The sequence below is a fragment of the Hippocampus bargibanti genome, linkage group LG01 (assembly GCF_051943395.1).
Source record: "Hippocampus bargibanti isolate YZ-2025 linkage group LG01, ASM5194339v1, whole genome shotgun sequence".
Taxonomy (NCBI): domain Eukaryota; kingdom Metazoa; phylum Chordata; class Actinopteri; order Syngnathiformes; family Syngnathidae; genus Hippocampus; species Hippocampus bargibanti.
Window position 1 is genome coordinate 31,860,643 of NC_142734.1, and position 14,802 is coordinate 31,875,444.

The window sequence follows — 14,802 nt, forward strand, 5'->3', positions numbered from 1 at the left end:
ATTTCCGTGACCTAGTAAAGATAATATTTGAATACAGTTTTCTACTGGGCTCGAATTTCAGAACGAGTGAATCAATAGTTTGTTGTTGATATGTAATATGAGAAAATCAGACATCTATGTTCACAGTCATAATTGTCTTCCCAAGGAAACCATAACCATGATATGTTCATATTCTTGCTGTCAATAGATTTAAAATGTGAATTAGGATCTCAGATAAACCTGAAAAAAGGTTCTTGTAGCTTTATAATTAACCAAGCTAGCCAAGCTTTTCTTGCTAATCCTGTCAGTTACGATAAGCTAATCACATCACACTCGCAGATACGATAAACTAATCCCATCAAGATCGTATTTGGCGCTACAACAGAGTCATGTTGCGTTTATATGTCCCCTCATATTAAAAAAAAAAGTGAGTCGCTGATGTAACTGCGATGTTTATGACATTTTCAGATTTGCTTTTATCCTGTTTGTCAGTGTATGGGAGGGAGGAAGTTCTATTGGGTAAATAGAAGTTATGGGTGAAAAAAATAAGTGTGCTAAATTTGATGCTGATAAAATAAAAGTTGCTAATTTGTGAAATATTTCCTGGTACCCAGTTAGTCCTTGTCACCATCCTCATAAGAGCACAGCATTTGCTTTGATGGCTGGCCTTTGGCCTAATTGCCTCGCCATTCCTCCAACTCCCTTGGGAAGGCCAATCGCAGCACACTGATGAAAGCCACAACCAAATCAGCAACAAGAGTCGGCTGTGACCCCTTGCGGGCTTTCATCCTGGCAATCATCAGACGGCGAGCTGTGATGTGTACAAACCGCAGTGAGGTTTGACTTGCAATAAGATCCGGGAATTGTGGCTATGATTGAGAGAACAACGCTGGGGGAACAGATGTGACATGAGCCATCAAAAGGCGACAGACAGAGCAGATGCCGTGTACTACAAATACCAGATGATGCAGATAAAGCACAATGTCAACTCCTCGTCTTTGACTGATGACCGATAATGATGTCCCGTCGTATTTTTGAAATATGAACTAATCAGAGCACCCAGGAGTGGATTAGGCTCAGCCTGAGAGGTGACACATTATTCTCAATAAAAAAATGTAACGCTTCACTCAAGCCACGATTCGATTTAAAAATTTCAGTTCCGGACTTTGATTCTATTTGATTTTGTATTTCTTTTTTTTTCCAAAGAAAAGTAATAGCTCATTTTATCACCCAAATGTGTTTTTATTTTAACATTTTATCGTTGTTACAAACAATAACTTTTTGTAACTTTTCAAAAAAACTACAGAAACTAGATAATGAACTTATAAGTTCGACTGTTTCACTCCACTTTTGTCTGATCAGTGTTTCATCAGAGACAGAACTTAAATAAACTAATCAATCGTTTTGACGGTTATCATTACAAATCCTTTTGTGATAAAAATTTGGATGGTTGATTTTTTTCTTCATATTTGTATATTTTGTGTTTAAATGAATTTGAAATAAAGTTTTGCTGAATCATTACATCACTAATCCTAAAAATTCCAATCATATTTTCCAAATATAATCTTTTCATGAAACCATGATTTTTTTCATCAACAATGCTTGAAATCCCAACATAAGGAAATGCTACTCCCACCCTTTTTTTTTAGTTTGCTAAAGTAGGCAAAACAAATCGTGCCTTCGTGAAAAATAATAATAGCTGTTGTCATTTTTGGCAACAAGAATTGTGATCTCGCCAAGCCCTCAAAGCGCACCTCATAAGTCAGATAAGCATGCCATGGCGGCATGCTTGAGTAAAGAGAACCCTGAGCAACACGGGAGGACTTCAAGGCCATGGCTAAAAGCAAAATCCACTGCAATGGATGAAAAACGTATTCCTGGGATTTAACTTTTATTATCTGGCATTCAGTACAGTTAAGTATGACGGCACGTCCATCTATTTATCCATCCAATTTCAAATCTGATTATCCTCACATGTGCTGGAGCCCATCCACGGGTGGATAAATGCGCATGTGTAATCGCTAAAGTATACTTTTCAAACAAATGATTCGAAATGGTTTCACTTTTACGGCACATTCAGGTGCCAAAGAACCCTGATTGGGAGGTGCCCGTGTTAGTGATTTCTCACATGTGAGGCCAGCTAACACACCGTTATTCACACTGTTCTACATATTTCCATCTCGTTCTCGCACTTGTTCCCATCCTTTCCTTTCATTCATTCCATTCCTTTCGCTTCATTCTGATTCGGAGCAGCTGAGAGGAAGGCCGAACATATGTTAGGTCACGCGGGTCCCCGAGGTGGGGCTTTAACCTCCACGTGGAATGCATTTCCATGTTACAGGGGAGGTGGGTCAGTGCACACATCAAGAGAAATGCCCACAGCGAACATGCAGATGGAGGTCTCAAAAAAATCTAAAAAAATGCACACATGTTCCTGGTTGCATATGCGCCTTCGTTGCTGCTTGTGTGTGCAGAAGGCTGCACACTGAAAGCACATGCTAATATGTTAGAATCACCTTTCCCATAAGAAAGGACTCAAAGCTGCAAAGCTAGTACGTTAATAAGCATGGGATATAAAATAAAACAGGATAAACTGTATAGTGCCACTTAGCAGTTTTTTTTTACGACGATACTAGTGCAGCGTGTTCTACCGGAAACAAATTCCTTGAGTGTTCTACATACTTGGCAATAAAGATGATTCTGATTCTGATTCTGATAAACATATTGCAGAGCAAACAAACTTCTCACTCCTTCGACCGCCGTCCATGGCATCTCTGTTACCGGTTCTGAATTTGACAACAACATTGAAACACATGTAATAAATAATAAGAATCCTCCCTTCCTATTTTGGTCATTGTCACTCAAATTCCAGGACCCACAGAATATTGAGTTTTAGGACTACATAAACATTAAATGCAGAGTAAGAAACCTTAGACTTTCTTTTTTCAGCACAAAAAAAGCGTTAAGTCTTAAACCATATGGGTCTGGAGTTATAGGAGCTTGAAATGAGGGCGGCTGTCCAAAATACAATGCAATACATACATATTGCTTTGTAAATAATAATAATAATAATAATAATAATAATAATAATAAATTTCATTTATAAGCGCCTTTCCGAACTCTCAAGGACACTTTACAGTCACAGGATATGTTTTCTGCAGGTGAGCAGGGGCAGCCACACGCGCCAGCGTTCACTCAGCTGAAGCTGGATCAAAGCGCTTGCATGTAAAAAAAAGGAACTGCAGCCCCCTCGTGGAAGGAAAAAAACATTGCCAGAGCTCTGGCCAGCGCTTTATCGGGCACCCCAGCAGAATAAATTTGGGAACGGCAGTGAATGAAGTAAAAGCGCTCCTTTAATTGCAGAAAAAACAACTGGGAACTTTCAAAAAGGGATTTACAGGCAAAACGGCTCCATATATGTGTAAAAACAGGTTCACATGAACACACATGCACAGGTGTGTGTTTTCATGAGTTTTTGGGACCTGTGCCAGACACGCCGTCAAACGGTTACCGGTAAACGTGAAAACGGATTTGCACAGGCACACACACACACAAACCCACATGAAAAACATGTCTTCCTATCTCTGCCATTACCAGAAGTGTCTGCGATAGCACAGTTGTCTATGTCGGTTGATCATCAGCAGAGACAGACATTAGCTCCCTGCCACATAACATTTGGTTTGCGTTATCCTAAATGACTCGCTCACATGACTAAATGGTCGGGGGAGTGGGAGCGCCAGCTGCAGGAGGGCCTGCACTCAAGGCCACATAAAGTAGACTCGAGATTGATCAGGAGCGATATCACAAACTGGACTTCCCAACTTTGCTTGCTGAAAAGTGAAACATGAGAAGGATGTTGGAAAGATTTAGAGAGCAATTTGTTAACTAGTTAAAACTATGCTCTCAGTAAATTGTCCACCATGTTTAAACCGTATGAAGGCGCAAAAAGTCACAGATTAAAGCAGCAGGTATTATTTGACAAGCGAAGGAAGTCTGGTGCGACATGGAGGTGGGGGAGGGGGATGTTGGCTCAACTGTATGACGGGAAAACACACGACTGTACCGAAAACACGTTTTCTATTCTATCATCCAATGGCATCATCGCTTCCTCAGCTGTTCTCGCTCTGTAGGCAAGGGGTTAGGGCTCCGTTTCCTGCACTCTCTCCCAGCTGGAGTGTCTTTGACTTTTGGTTTTGGTAAGCCAACCAGCACCCTAATCATCGGGTACTACATGAGCAGGATTACGTTGGCACACAAATGAAGCCCCTCTTCCAAAGTTTATTTTGGTGTTACATACAAATGTAGTGACTCAATGGATGCGCATGCTGGGCATGAATCTGTCTCACAGATGCTCGGTTCGTTTTGTTTATGTTGGAGGTCTGTTGAACGGGAGTTCTTTCTGAGCATGTCTCTGAAACGAGCTTGTGATGTTAGTGACCTTTCATTTCCATCGTTTCACGGGGCGGGTACTCAACTTTGCATGGCAACAAGCAGTCGCGCTTGAGAGTAAACCGTAGATGGTTGCCACCTCACTTTTTTTATTTTTTTTTTATTTATGAACGTCTGAGCACAACGTGTGTCAAATGTTGCACACATCCAGCAGTTGACAAGGCAGACATGATAAATGCACCCGGAGGACGCAAACACAAGGCAGCGGGAATTGTCATTACATGTCCACACACGACATTCTGTGCCGGTCCGACAAATCTTACGGGCAGTTCTTTGATCTTGACATGTACTTTTTATTCATGCATAAAGACATAAACAAGGATTTTATTGTTATAGTGTTGAATTTAAAACAACAGAATCACCCACACAAACACCAAAAACAAAAAAGAAAACACTGCAGGGGACTTTTTAGTACACAGGTGTCTACATCAAGGCCAGATCCGCCTCAGCATGTCATTTTAAGCGTTCCGCGAAAGCAAATCATGCGTGTGAACTTCCATTATCCTTGCAAAAATTATATAAAAATGTCAAATTGCTATGTGTACTTAACTCATTCACTGCCATTCCCAAATGTATTTGGGAATTGAAAAAGCACCACGTGGAGCGCCATTCTCGAATTTGTTAATGTTTTGGTTTTTCTTGCGAGGGGGTGCTGATAAAGCGCATGTCAGACCTCGGGCAATGTCCCCTTTCATGAAGGGGCAGCATTTGCCTTTTGTACAGCCGCCCCCACTTGCATCTCATATTACTCCAGAGCTATATAATTTAGGAATTAACTATTTTTTCTGATGAAAGAAGAGTTTAAGGTGCCGCTGCTCAACCGCAGAAAATCATTTTTTGTTCTTATCTTGTGACTGTAAAGTGTCCTTCAGAGTTTTGAAAAAAAATTTGAATGTATTATTATTATTATTATTATTATTATTATTATTATTATTATTATTATTATTATTATTTTTAAGATTTCTTATGCTGGATTGAATGTTTATGTAGTCCTAAAACTCAATATTCCGAGGGTCCTGCAATTTGAGTGAAAATGACAATAACCCTGGCACCGCAGAAGTAAATGAGATAATAACATTGAGAATTCTCAATAATTTTGGACCCCACTTAAAAAAATGAACAAACAAATAAATAGTTGACTGCTTTCAAAACGAGTAATTAATCAAGTCATAGTTCTACCGGAATACAAATTCCTTGTGTGTTCTACAACTTGGCAATAAAGATGATTCTGATTCTGATTCTGATACTAAAAATGCAACAATTAAAGACGTTCACCGCAAAGTGGCCCGTGATAAAAATGACTTTTAATACCCCTGATTCAGAAGAATGAACGATGCGGCGAGTATGCGGCGAGTCAACTCATAAATACGCTGGACACATTTCGTCATCGAGAGAGACAGACAAGCTATGGTCAGCTCTGCGAGCATGTGACTTGCGATGTGACTGACTTCAACAGTCTGTAGTTACTGTATGATGTCGTGGTATAATGGCAAAAATGTCAGAGACATTCCATTAGTTTTGCAGATTAGGAAAAAAAAGCATGATCCCAGGAGAGCCGCAACTGAACATAGCAGTTTGGTTGCAGGTGGAAATATCAACATTTCCATCCCAACATCCTTACACAAAGCTGATGCCCTGTTTGCCGCTTTTACAGATGCACCTCCCACTCCCTAAAAAAACTAAAAATTGCCTGGTTGACTTTGCACCCCGATGTGTGTCTGTGATTTTCTATGAAAAATGACACCGGGGGAGGCACAAATTTCTTCTTTCTCTTTACAGGCGGTGCAAAAGGGCTTTGATGAAGTTTTCTGTTAGGCTAGCGGAAATTCCCACTCTTACCCAATTACACAGACGGGCCAGTCAACTTGTCAAAGGTTGCATTTCATAAAACTTAATCCTTCCTTCTCCCACTGTTTCACTTTTCCCTCCTCCCCGTTTCGTTCATTGTCTTGTTCCAAATTTCTCTCCACATCTTTGCCCCTGGGCCTCATGAAGCAGGCCCAATGGACGCCAATTTTCCACTCGGGACCAAGATAAGAAAGGTCTGTTCTCGGAAGAAAGTGGCATGGCCAAAATAAAATGGCTTTTTTTGGGAGGGGGGGTGCTGTATGTTTTAAGAGAAAAGAGACGGGCCAGCTGCAAGCGGTCGACACAGTGGGCAAAGATTTTGGGGAGGAATGACAAGGAGATGAATGAAATAATATGTTGGCACAAGAAAGTCAATGTTAATGTGTTTGTTTTTGTGTGAGAATGGACACACACTCAACCCATCAATTAAAATAATAAATTAGAAAGAAAGATGAGTCACTAAAGTGACAGTTAGAAGCAGAATGTAAACGTGGTGGACATCCCGTAATGTAAAATACACTGCAGTACACTGCAAGTTCATGTGGCGAGGTAATACAATGAAAATGAAGCACATAAAACGAAACACCTTGAACTAATCATACATATAACAGCTGTTTAACAACATCCAAAACCTAAAACCAGGTTGATGAAAAGGCCTTGGACCACCAAACTCCACCTAGGCTAAAATCAATCTGAATACAGTACATCACCACCCGCCCTCCTTCAAGCTTCAAGATGACGCCTAGAGGCCATTCAGGTGTGAAGTCCAGGTTCTTAAAGTAAAAACCATACCACAGTTTAGCTTTAGCCACGGGTGCTTCTAAACCCTGCTTGTTTGGAGCTCATTTGCCTGCCGGTTGAGTCAAAGCACCTGTGGCCAGAGTCAAACTGTGGCAGTTTTTACTTTCCGGACATGCATTCAACCTCACATTTCGGACTATCCACTTGTAAAGATCTCACACGTTGATACAATACAAGACGGACAACATCACATTGATCAATTGATTGATTGACAGAGTGTCCGAGAGGTTTGATGATGGCATACCGTGTGGTATGGCATAAACACCCAACACTTTGACGCTTCGGCTATCAAAACAAAGCACCCAGATCTGACATTGAATTTTCAAAGAATTTTCAATAACTCAAATGCCATCATAATAAAAATACAATAAAAATAATGTTTCAGCATAGTTTCACCAACAGATAGAACAGAGGTGAGAGTATGTTTTGAAGTGAAGCTAGCATGATAGCCTCTCCTCTTCAATGTATCAAAATCTATATACAGAAAAAAAACTGAAATTACATTTAATTTCTAATCATAATAACAACAACAATAATATTAACAACAGCGACAACAATGCAACGATTATCTGCACCAACTGCACAACTCTCATATCGTATTCTAAGAATACGCATCACTGCTCACATTATCTCCATTTGATGACTCGGCACATCACACGGGTGTCATCGGGTGGTACGACTCCACAATGGTACCCTTACATAACGGAAAGTCATTCTATATGTGTATGTCGTGTCTATGTTTCGCATAGATGCTTGTTATTGGAATACTAGAGTAGCCTATGCTAAATATGAATAAAACGTCTTTGGCCAATAAAAATAATTTTGGTTCTCTTGATCTAGGAAGCCGTCTTGTGTCCATTCCAGAGAATACGGTAAAAAGAGGATTTGATAGACCTCGACTCACTCTTACCCACTCCAAACATGGCTTCTACACACCCGTCCTGACCCCTCCAACCATCCTGGATTCAACTTTGTCTATTCATGAGAACATCCCTCCATCAATGAGCCTTTCACAGAGGCAGCAGGGCCGCAATGGAACGAACTTGTGGCTCTTTCAGAGGAATGTGCCAAGGCGGCTACTGCATTAGTCTCCAGACTTTTGCACCCGCTGTGCTCTATTTGAACACTTAACTGTGCAAATAATACATCTACTATGTTCATTGATATGACACATTCACTAAAAAGTAAACATCGCGTACAACTCAACCCCTGCGGGTCATATGAGGTACTCAAAATCACTTAGTTTGGATTATGGAAAATGTCCTTGAATTCTGTTCCAAATAAGTTATTATGAAACATGAAAATAATCAAATGCAGGTAATTGGTAAATGGGTTAATTTTTAAGAATCCCTTAGTCACGCTTGGTCTTTCATGTTAAACACTATTGTTATTGTTTTTGCTGTTTTTGTATTCTTTTTGAGACAGTGGTACCCCTACTTACAAATTGAGACAGTGGTACCCCTACTTACAAATTGAGACAGTGGTACCCCTACTTACAAATGTCTCTTTTTGCAAAATTTTCTAGTGACAAATGTTGCAACAGGAAAACCTTGCTTGTTATATAAACATAACATACAATATGGGTTTCCTGAACGCAACACCTAGCATCTTCTTGGCATCCCATTGGCTAAGAGGGACCTCTACCAAGTGTGTCTATGTGTGTAGATAGATAAATACTGTATGTAGATAGATATGCTTGGGTCATTAACATTTTTGGGTTTTAAAATTATGCACAACTTTGTAACGTGTATTTGCTACATGTTTTTATATACTTTAGGAAACATTTATGTCTGATTTTTGCAGGGGCTTGGAACGAATTAGGTCATTTACATGGAAAAGGCGTCTCAACTTACAACATTTTGTCCCAAGGAAATTTCTGCCTGAACCAATTAAATTCATAAGTGGCGGTACCACGGTATCCTAATGTTCAAGAAGTTACTGTACAATACACACCCACAAGTTATCACAATAACTTTGCCAATTAGAATCTTACCTTGCTCTCGCACTTCCTGTGGGTGGCCGTTTTACATACTGAGAAGGAAAGGGGGACACACAGAGAGGAAAAAATAAAAGCACAGTCATACTTTTGCTCCGCAGATCACAATTTATTTTAAACAACACGGAACTTAAGCACAATTACATAATCAAAATGGACGTCAGGACGTGTGATAGTCAAAAGATGTCGAGTCATGCCACAAAGCCTGTGAATGTAGCTCTGAAAATTGGAATTCCTTCTGAATCCAGATGAAAACAAGCTCAAGTTGTTCTCTCGCTAGTCCATGTACCGTCAGACTAGCCGGAATGACGTAAGTGTTTAATAAGCGTCTCCTTATGCGCTGTGACTTTGGCTCGTGGTGACCTTTTGCAATGAGTCCATGTGGTCTCACATTGCGGTGAAGTTAGAACCAAACACTTTGCCTCCCTATTCCTTCAGATTTGACTCAATCCGGCACGTCGGTTTACTAAAGGCCGACATTACCTCTGCAGAAGGAGCCCAGGTTGTCTACATTCTGGTGACAGACTGTGCACTGACGCCTCTTCTTGAAGGTCTTCTCCTTGAAGAGGTGAGGCTCCCCCTTTGCGGACTAGTGGCACACAGACAAAAGGACGATCAGAAAAGATGTCTTTCATATACGCGAATGCATGTAGTCGTTGGAGGGACTGCTTCAAATAACCTGTAGGTCATACCGAACACAGATGTGACCAGATTCAACCCAATTCACAGTGCTAGCAACTATCTCAGTTGGTGGCACGAGCACTTTTATCCTTTCATGGGGTTGCTACTTGTAATATAAATGCACATGCAGGCAGTGCATTGACTCACGTGGACCAATGTGCATGTGTGGAAGGCATACAGACGCACTGGAATGTTTTACGGAAGACTGCCCATCAATCCTGGGGCATATGCAGGCGTTACCAAAGACTAAAAATGAGGGGATTTTCAATTACAATCTCTAAAACAGCGCGTGTGTTGGTTTGTGACCATTTTGGCTGCAGTGTAAAGCCCTATTTTCAGTTGTTATCTCATTCACTGCAATTCACAAATTTATTCAGGAATTGAAAATATGATAGAGCACCATTACCAAATGTGTTCGGGTTTTGTTTTTTCATGCTTGGGTGCCAATAAAGCGCTGGCCATGGCCTCTGGCAATGTTTTTCTTTTCCACAAGGAGGCAGCATTCCCTTCGTTACATGTTAGTGCTTTGTTCCAGCTTCAGCTGTTGTTCAAATGCTATATAAGCCAATATGTATGTATTGCATTGTATTTTGGACAGCCACCCTCATGTTGAGCTCATATAACCCATATAATTTAGGAATTAACACTTTTTTGTGATGAAAGAAGAGAGTCTAAAGTTTCTTATGCCTCATTGAATGTTTATGTAGTCATAAAACTCAATATTCTGTGGGTTCTGGAATTCAAGGGACAATGACACAAACACTGGCACTAGAGTGGACACATTTTGCACATGTCTGGCAGTGACTGAGTTAATTTTGAAAAGGCTTAATTAACTCATTCACTGACATTCCTGAATTTATTCAGGAATTGAAAATTACGTAGAGCGCCATTCCCGAATTTGTTCGGGTTTTGTTTTTTCATGCTTGGGTGCCAATAAAGCGCTGGCCGTATTTCTGGCAATGTTTTTCCCTTCCACAAGGGGCAGCATTTACATTTTTCCCATGTTAGCGCTTTCTCCCAGCTTCCAATATGTTTCTATTGCATTGTATTTTGGACAGACACCCTTGTTTCAAGCTCATATAACTCCAGACCAATATAAGTTAGGACATATATTTTTTGTGATGAAAGAAGCGAGTCGAAGATTTCTTACACTGCATTAAATGTTTATGTAGTCCTAAAAGTCAATATTCTGTGGGTCCAGGAAGTCGAGTGACAATGACAAAAACCCTGGCACTGGAGTGGACATATTTTTGCACGTCTGACAGTGAAATATTTAAAAGATGCATAGTTAAAAATTACAACGTGAAATACAATCTACAAAGTTATACAGGGTGAAATGTCAAGAGCTTTGTCATAACAAGAACAGCATTTTATGATTGCAGAGGGAAACAAGGAGCAACTCTACAGAAGTGAACAAGAAACACATTTTAAAAAGGTTTTAAATCATCTACACAGGAGAATTTTCGTTTCTTCTGGGGTAAGTCCTCGTAACAAAGACACTAAGTTGTTTGCACACTTTTTTCCATGATCCAGATGCTCCACTCGACTATTGAGGTTGGACATTGTTTGGACAGCTGCCTGCTTGTTGGCATTGCCCGCTGCCAGCTGCGTTCAGAGGCTCTCGGTAGAAGTGCGCCGAGAAATTTGAACATTGTTAAAGAATTAATTGACTTTTCTGTTGCCGGATTTGAAGGTACATGTGTGCTTGTTTGTTAGTTAAAAGACAACAAAAACAAAAAAATATGTTCAGCAATTTTCCCTCAAAGCTATGGGTGTGAGCAATGGTGCAGTTCTCTCACCCTTTCAGTGAACACGGTGATGCTGGCGTGACACCCACCGCCCCCTCCCCACACACAAGAGGCTCTTTTTCAGGTACTCAAGCAGCGAGACGAAGCAGAGGTTTCCAATTCAAAGAGATGCTGTCTATTCTACCCTTTGCAGGAATCGGCGAGTTTCGGGGGGCAGGGGGGGGGGGTTGTGCATATGTACAAGCAAGGCACACAGAAGACAAGGTGAACACATGCACATGATTAAACAAACACATCGACACTGTGAGGGCCATTGGTTTGCTCCATCCCTGGAAGCTTCCTCACTTCTTCCCTTCCCCACCCCCTTTTTTTTTTACTTTCTAAAAATAGCTCCATAGTATGGACGAGGGTGGTCGTTGTATGGGAGGGCTGACTGGATACCATGACCTCAGATTAGGTCACAGATGGTCAGTGACAACAACGCAAGACACGCACATGTGTCTTTTCAATAGTTTGCCATTCAAGATGAGTTGTTCGCTTTTCGTCACTCACAGTGGAGCCTGATTAGCAAATCACCATGACTTAGAAAATGTGAATTACGAATGGTTTATCTTTGATAAATTTTTGATCGATCCATCCATCCATTTATTTGTTTGTTCTTTCAACTTCAAGATGGCGCCGCAAGAGTGGCTGCTTTTCCAGCAGCTCTTGTATTTTGTTTTTCCATTTCTTTCTTTCCTTCCCTCTTCCTTTCATAACTTTACTGATGTAAAACATACATTTCTCCACTGCGAGACTACTAAAGGTAAATCCAATCCAATTTTCAAATCCGCTTCATCACCACAGAGGATGCTGGAGCATATCCCAGGTGTCTTTAGGCAACAGACGAGGGACACCCTGAACCACTTGCCAGCCTACACAACGTCATGGAACGTAGCCTACCTAAAACAACTGTTTTCTTTTCGAAAAAAAAATGTAACTGCATTCATTCATTGTTCAGTTTATGAAGCTTATGAAAGTCCCACCCGCTATTGAAAATGCTGTGACATAGTTCGCTATCAGGATGCCAGCATCCACTCCAGTCATTACGTGTGTGTGTGTGTGTGTGTGTGTGTGTGTGTGTGTGTGTGTGTGTGTGTGTGTGTGTGTGTGTGTGTGTGTGTGTGTGTGTGTGTGTGTGTGTGTGTGTGTGTGTGTGTGTGTGTGTGTGTGTGCGTGTGTGTGTGTGTGTGTGTGTGTGTGTGTGTGTGTGTGTGTGTGTGTGTGTGTGTGTGTGTGTGTGTGTGTGTGTGTGTGTGTGTGTGTGTGTGTGTGTGTGTGTGTGTGTGTGAACTGGGTGGGACAGGCAGGGAAGGGAACAGAGAGTGCCTGTTCCTGAGGTGAGGTCAGTGCACTACCACAGTGCACTTCCGTTCCTTGGGACCCGTGCTGTTAGCGTACAAACAAGTACATACACACACACACACACACACACACACACACACACACACACACACACACGCACACGTTTAAAATCCTGCTCTGACAGCCCAGCTGCCTTCATTCATGTTTACCAGCAGAATACATCTGCTTTGCTTTAAAAATGCAAAGCATGTGAACTGAAGTGGGCCCAGAGAGCGTGTGGCAACATCCAGGCATGGGTCGGCTTGCAAGAACACAGCTGTTGCTACTTGAGAGATGAAGTTGGACTTCATCTGCATCCCATCCATCCATCCATCCTTCAAGCTATCTTAAAGGGAGCACATGGTGGAAAGGTCTCTACCAGGCGACACTTACATGAGCGTTGGGTGAAAAGTGGCGGTATTTGAGCTGGTCCACTATATGCGCCACATGCGTGGATCAGCGTGCTAATTGGCAGATGTAATGCAATGATTCGGGAATAGAATATTCTGCCTTCACAAGTGAAAATGTCTGTCTTTGTCTGTTCAAATATGAATCGCCTTTTTTTCAGACTGCGGGTTGTTTGAAAACAATTACCCCTACCAATACCACCCCCTCAGTCACCACAGTCACAAAAGCCCATTGGCCCAGTCACAGGGTGTGTGAATGATGACTCAGTTGCATGAGACGAAAATGCATTTTCGCTATTCCAGTTTTGAAATGCCACCCACCTTCCCCCAAACCCAAAATAGAAAAACACATAATAGGCCGGCTTTAATACTGCGAAATAAGTTTGGCCGAGACTGAAAACCTAGAAAGAATGGCCTCCTGGCAGTGAACAATCATCCCACACCACAGTTGCACCTCGTGAAAACTATTCCAGACACAAACCATTCATCTTTTCATTTATTTTAAACTTTTAACCAGACATTCTTCATTTAAAAATTCCAGTGTCAGACATCAAATGTAGTTTTGCAACTTAATAATGACGACAAGCGCTATTGACAGAAGAAAGCACGGTGGCACTTCAGACAATGTTATCTGCGATGTGGTCGTTCATTACATCGTGAAGCAGGATGGCGACGCTGACAAGCATCATGAGGCAAGGCCAATACAAACAACAATTATTAATCATGTTGACATGCTGCGGACATGATGTCAAGCGGAGTCCCAAAACAACAACAGAGACATAATGCAGAGGAAAATCTAAAATTTAGTGAACAGAGCAATTAATTGAGTAGTCAAAATGATTTTGCATCACTAAACACAATAACGTGCAGGGATTTTATATATATATATATATATATATATATATATATATATATATATATATATATATATATATATACAGCAAAACCCTTCACTAAATCACCATGGTGGTGTGAGGTTTAATTTGGATCGTGCTTACAATACACTTCTGAGATCGTTACCACATAGGCTTAGTTATGCGGATGAGGTGATATCAGGGCAAATGGGGCAATCAGGCCAGTTGTAGACCATAATCAGTCAGGACAATAGAAGTAATCAGTGTAGCCTCAGGAAATAGTCCTCTGCTCCCCCCAACCTTAGGGCAGGGACCTATCAAAGCAGAGGTCTGGCACCGCTACCTTTGGACATTAAGGATATATATAGGGCCAGAGCTTCCAGCAAAATTTTTGTTCGTTGACGAAACTTTTCAGATGAGGAGCGAAACATCCGACACCTTCAAAGAAGTACAGATGACGGCTGAAGAAACCTTTTCATCGATGGACCACTCCTCAACGACTGAGAGCTTACACAGACGTGTCACTGTTATATGCAACAGTAAATATAACATACAAATTGAAAACACAGACCGAAAGGCGCCACCAGCTGGGTGTAGTGTCGCAATGACTGGCGGACCCATTAGTGCGTTCGCCACCTGGGTACCATTTTCCTCCG

General features: G+C 41.2%; 1 protein-coding gene across 1 annotated transcript in view; it reads right to left on the reverse strand.

Annotated features, from left to right (window-relative positions):
• The window catches only part of tns2a (tensin 2a), a 47,257-nt gene that overhangs the window by 23,479 nt on the left and 8,976 nt on the right, over positions 1-14,802 (reverse strand). The window contains 2 exon segments of the mRNA XM_089010962.1: positions 9,071-9,108; positions 9,557-9,662. Coding sequence (XP_088867088.1) covers positions 9,071-9,108; positions 9,557-9,662 — 144 coding nt within the window.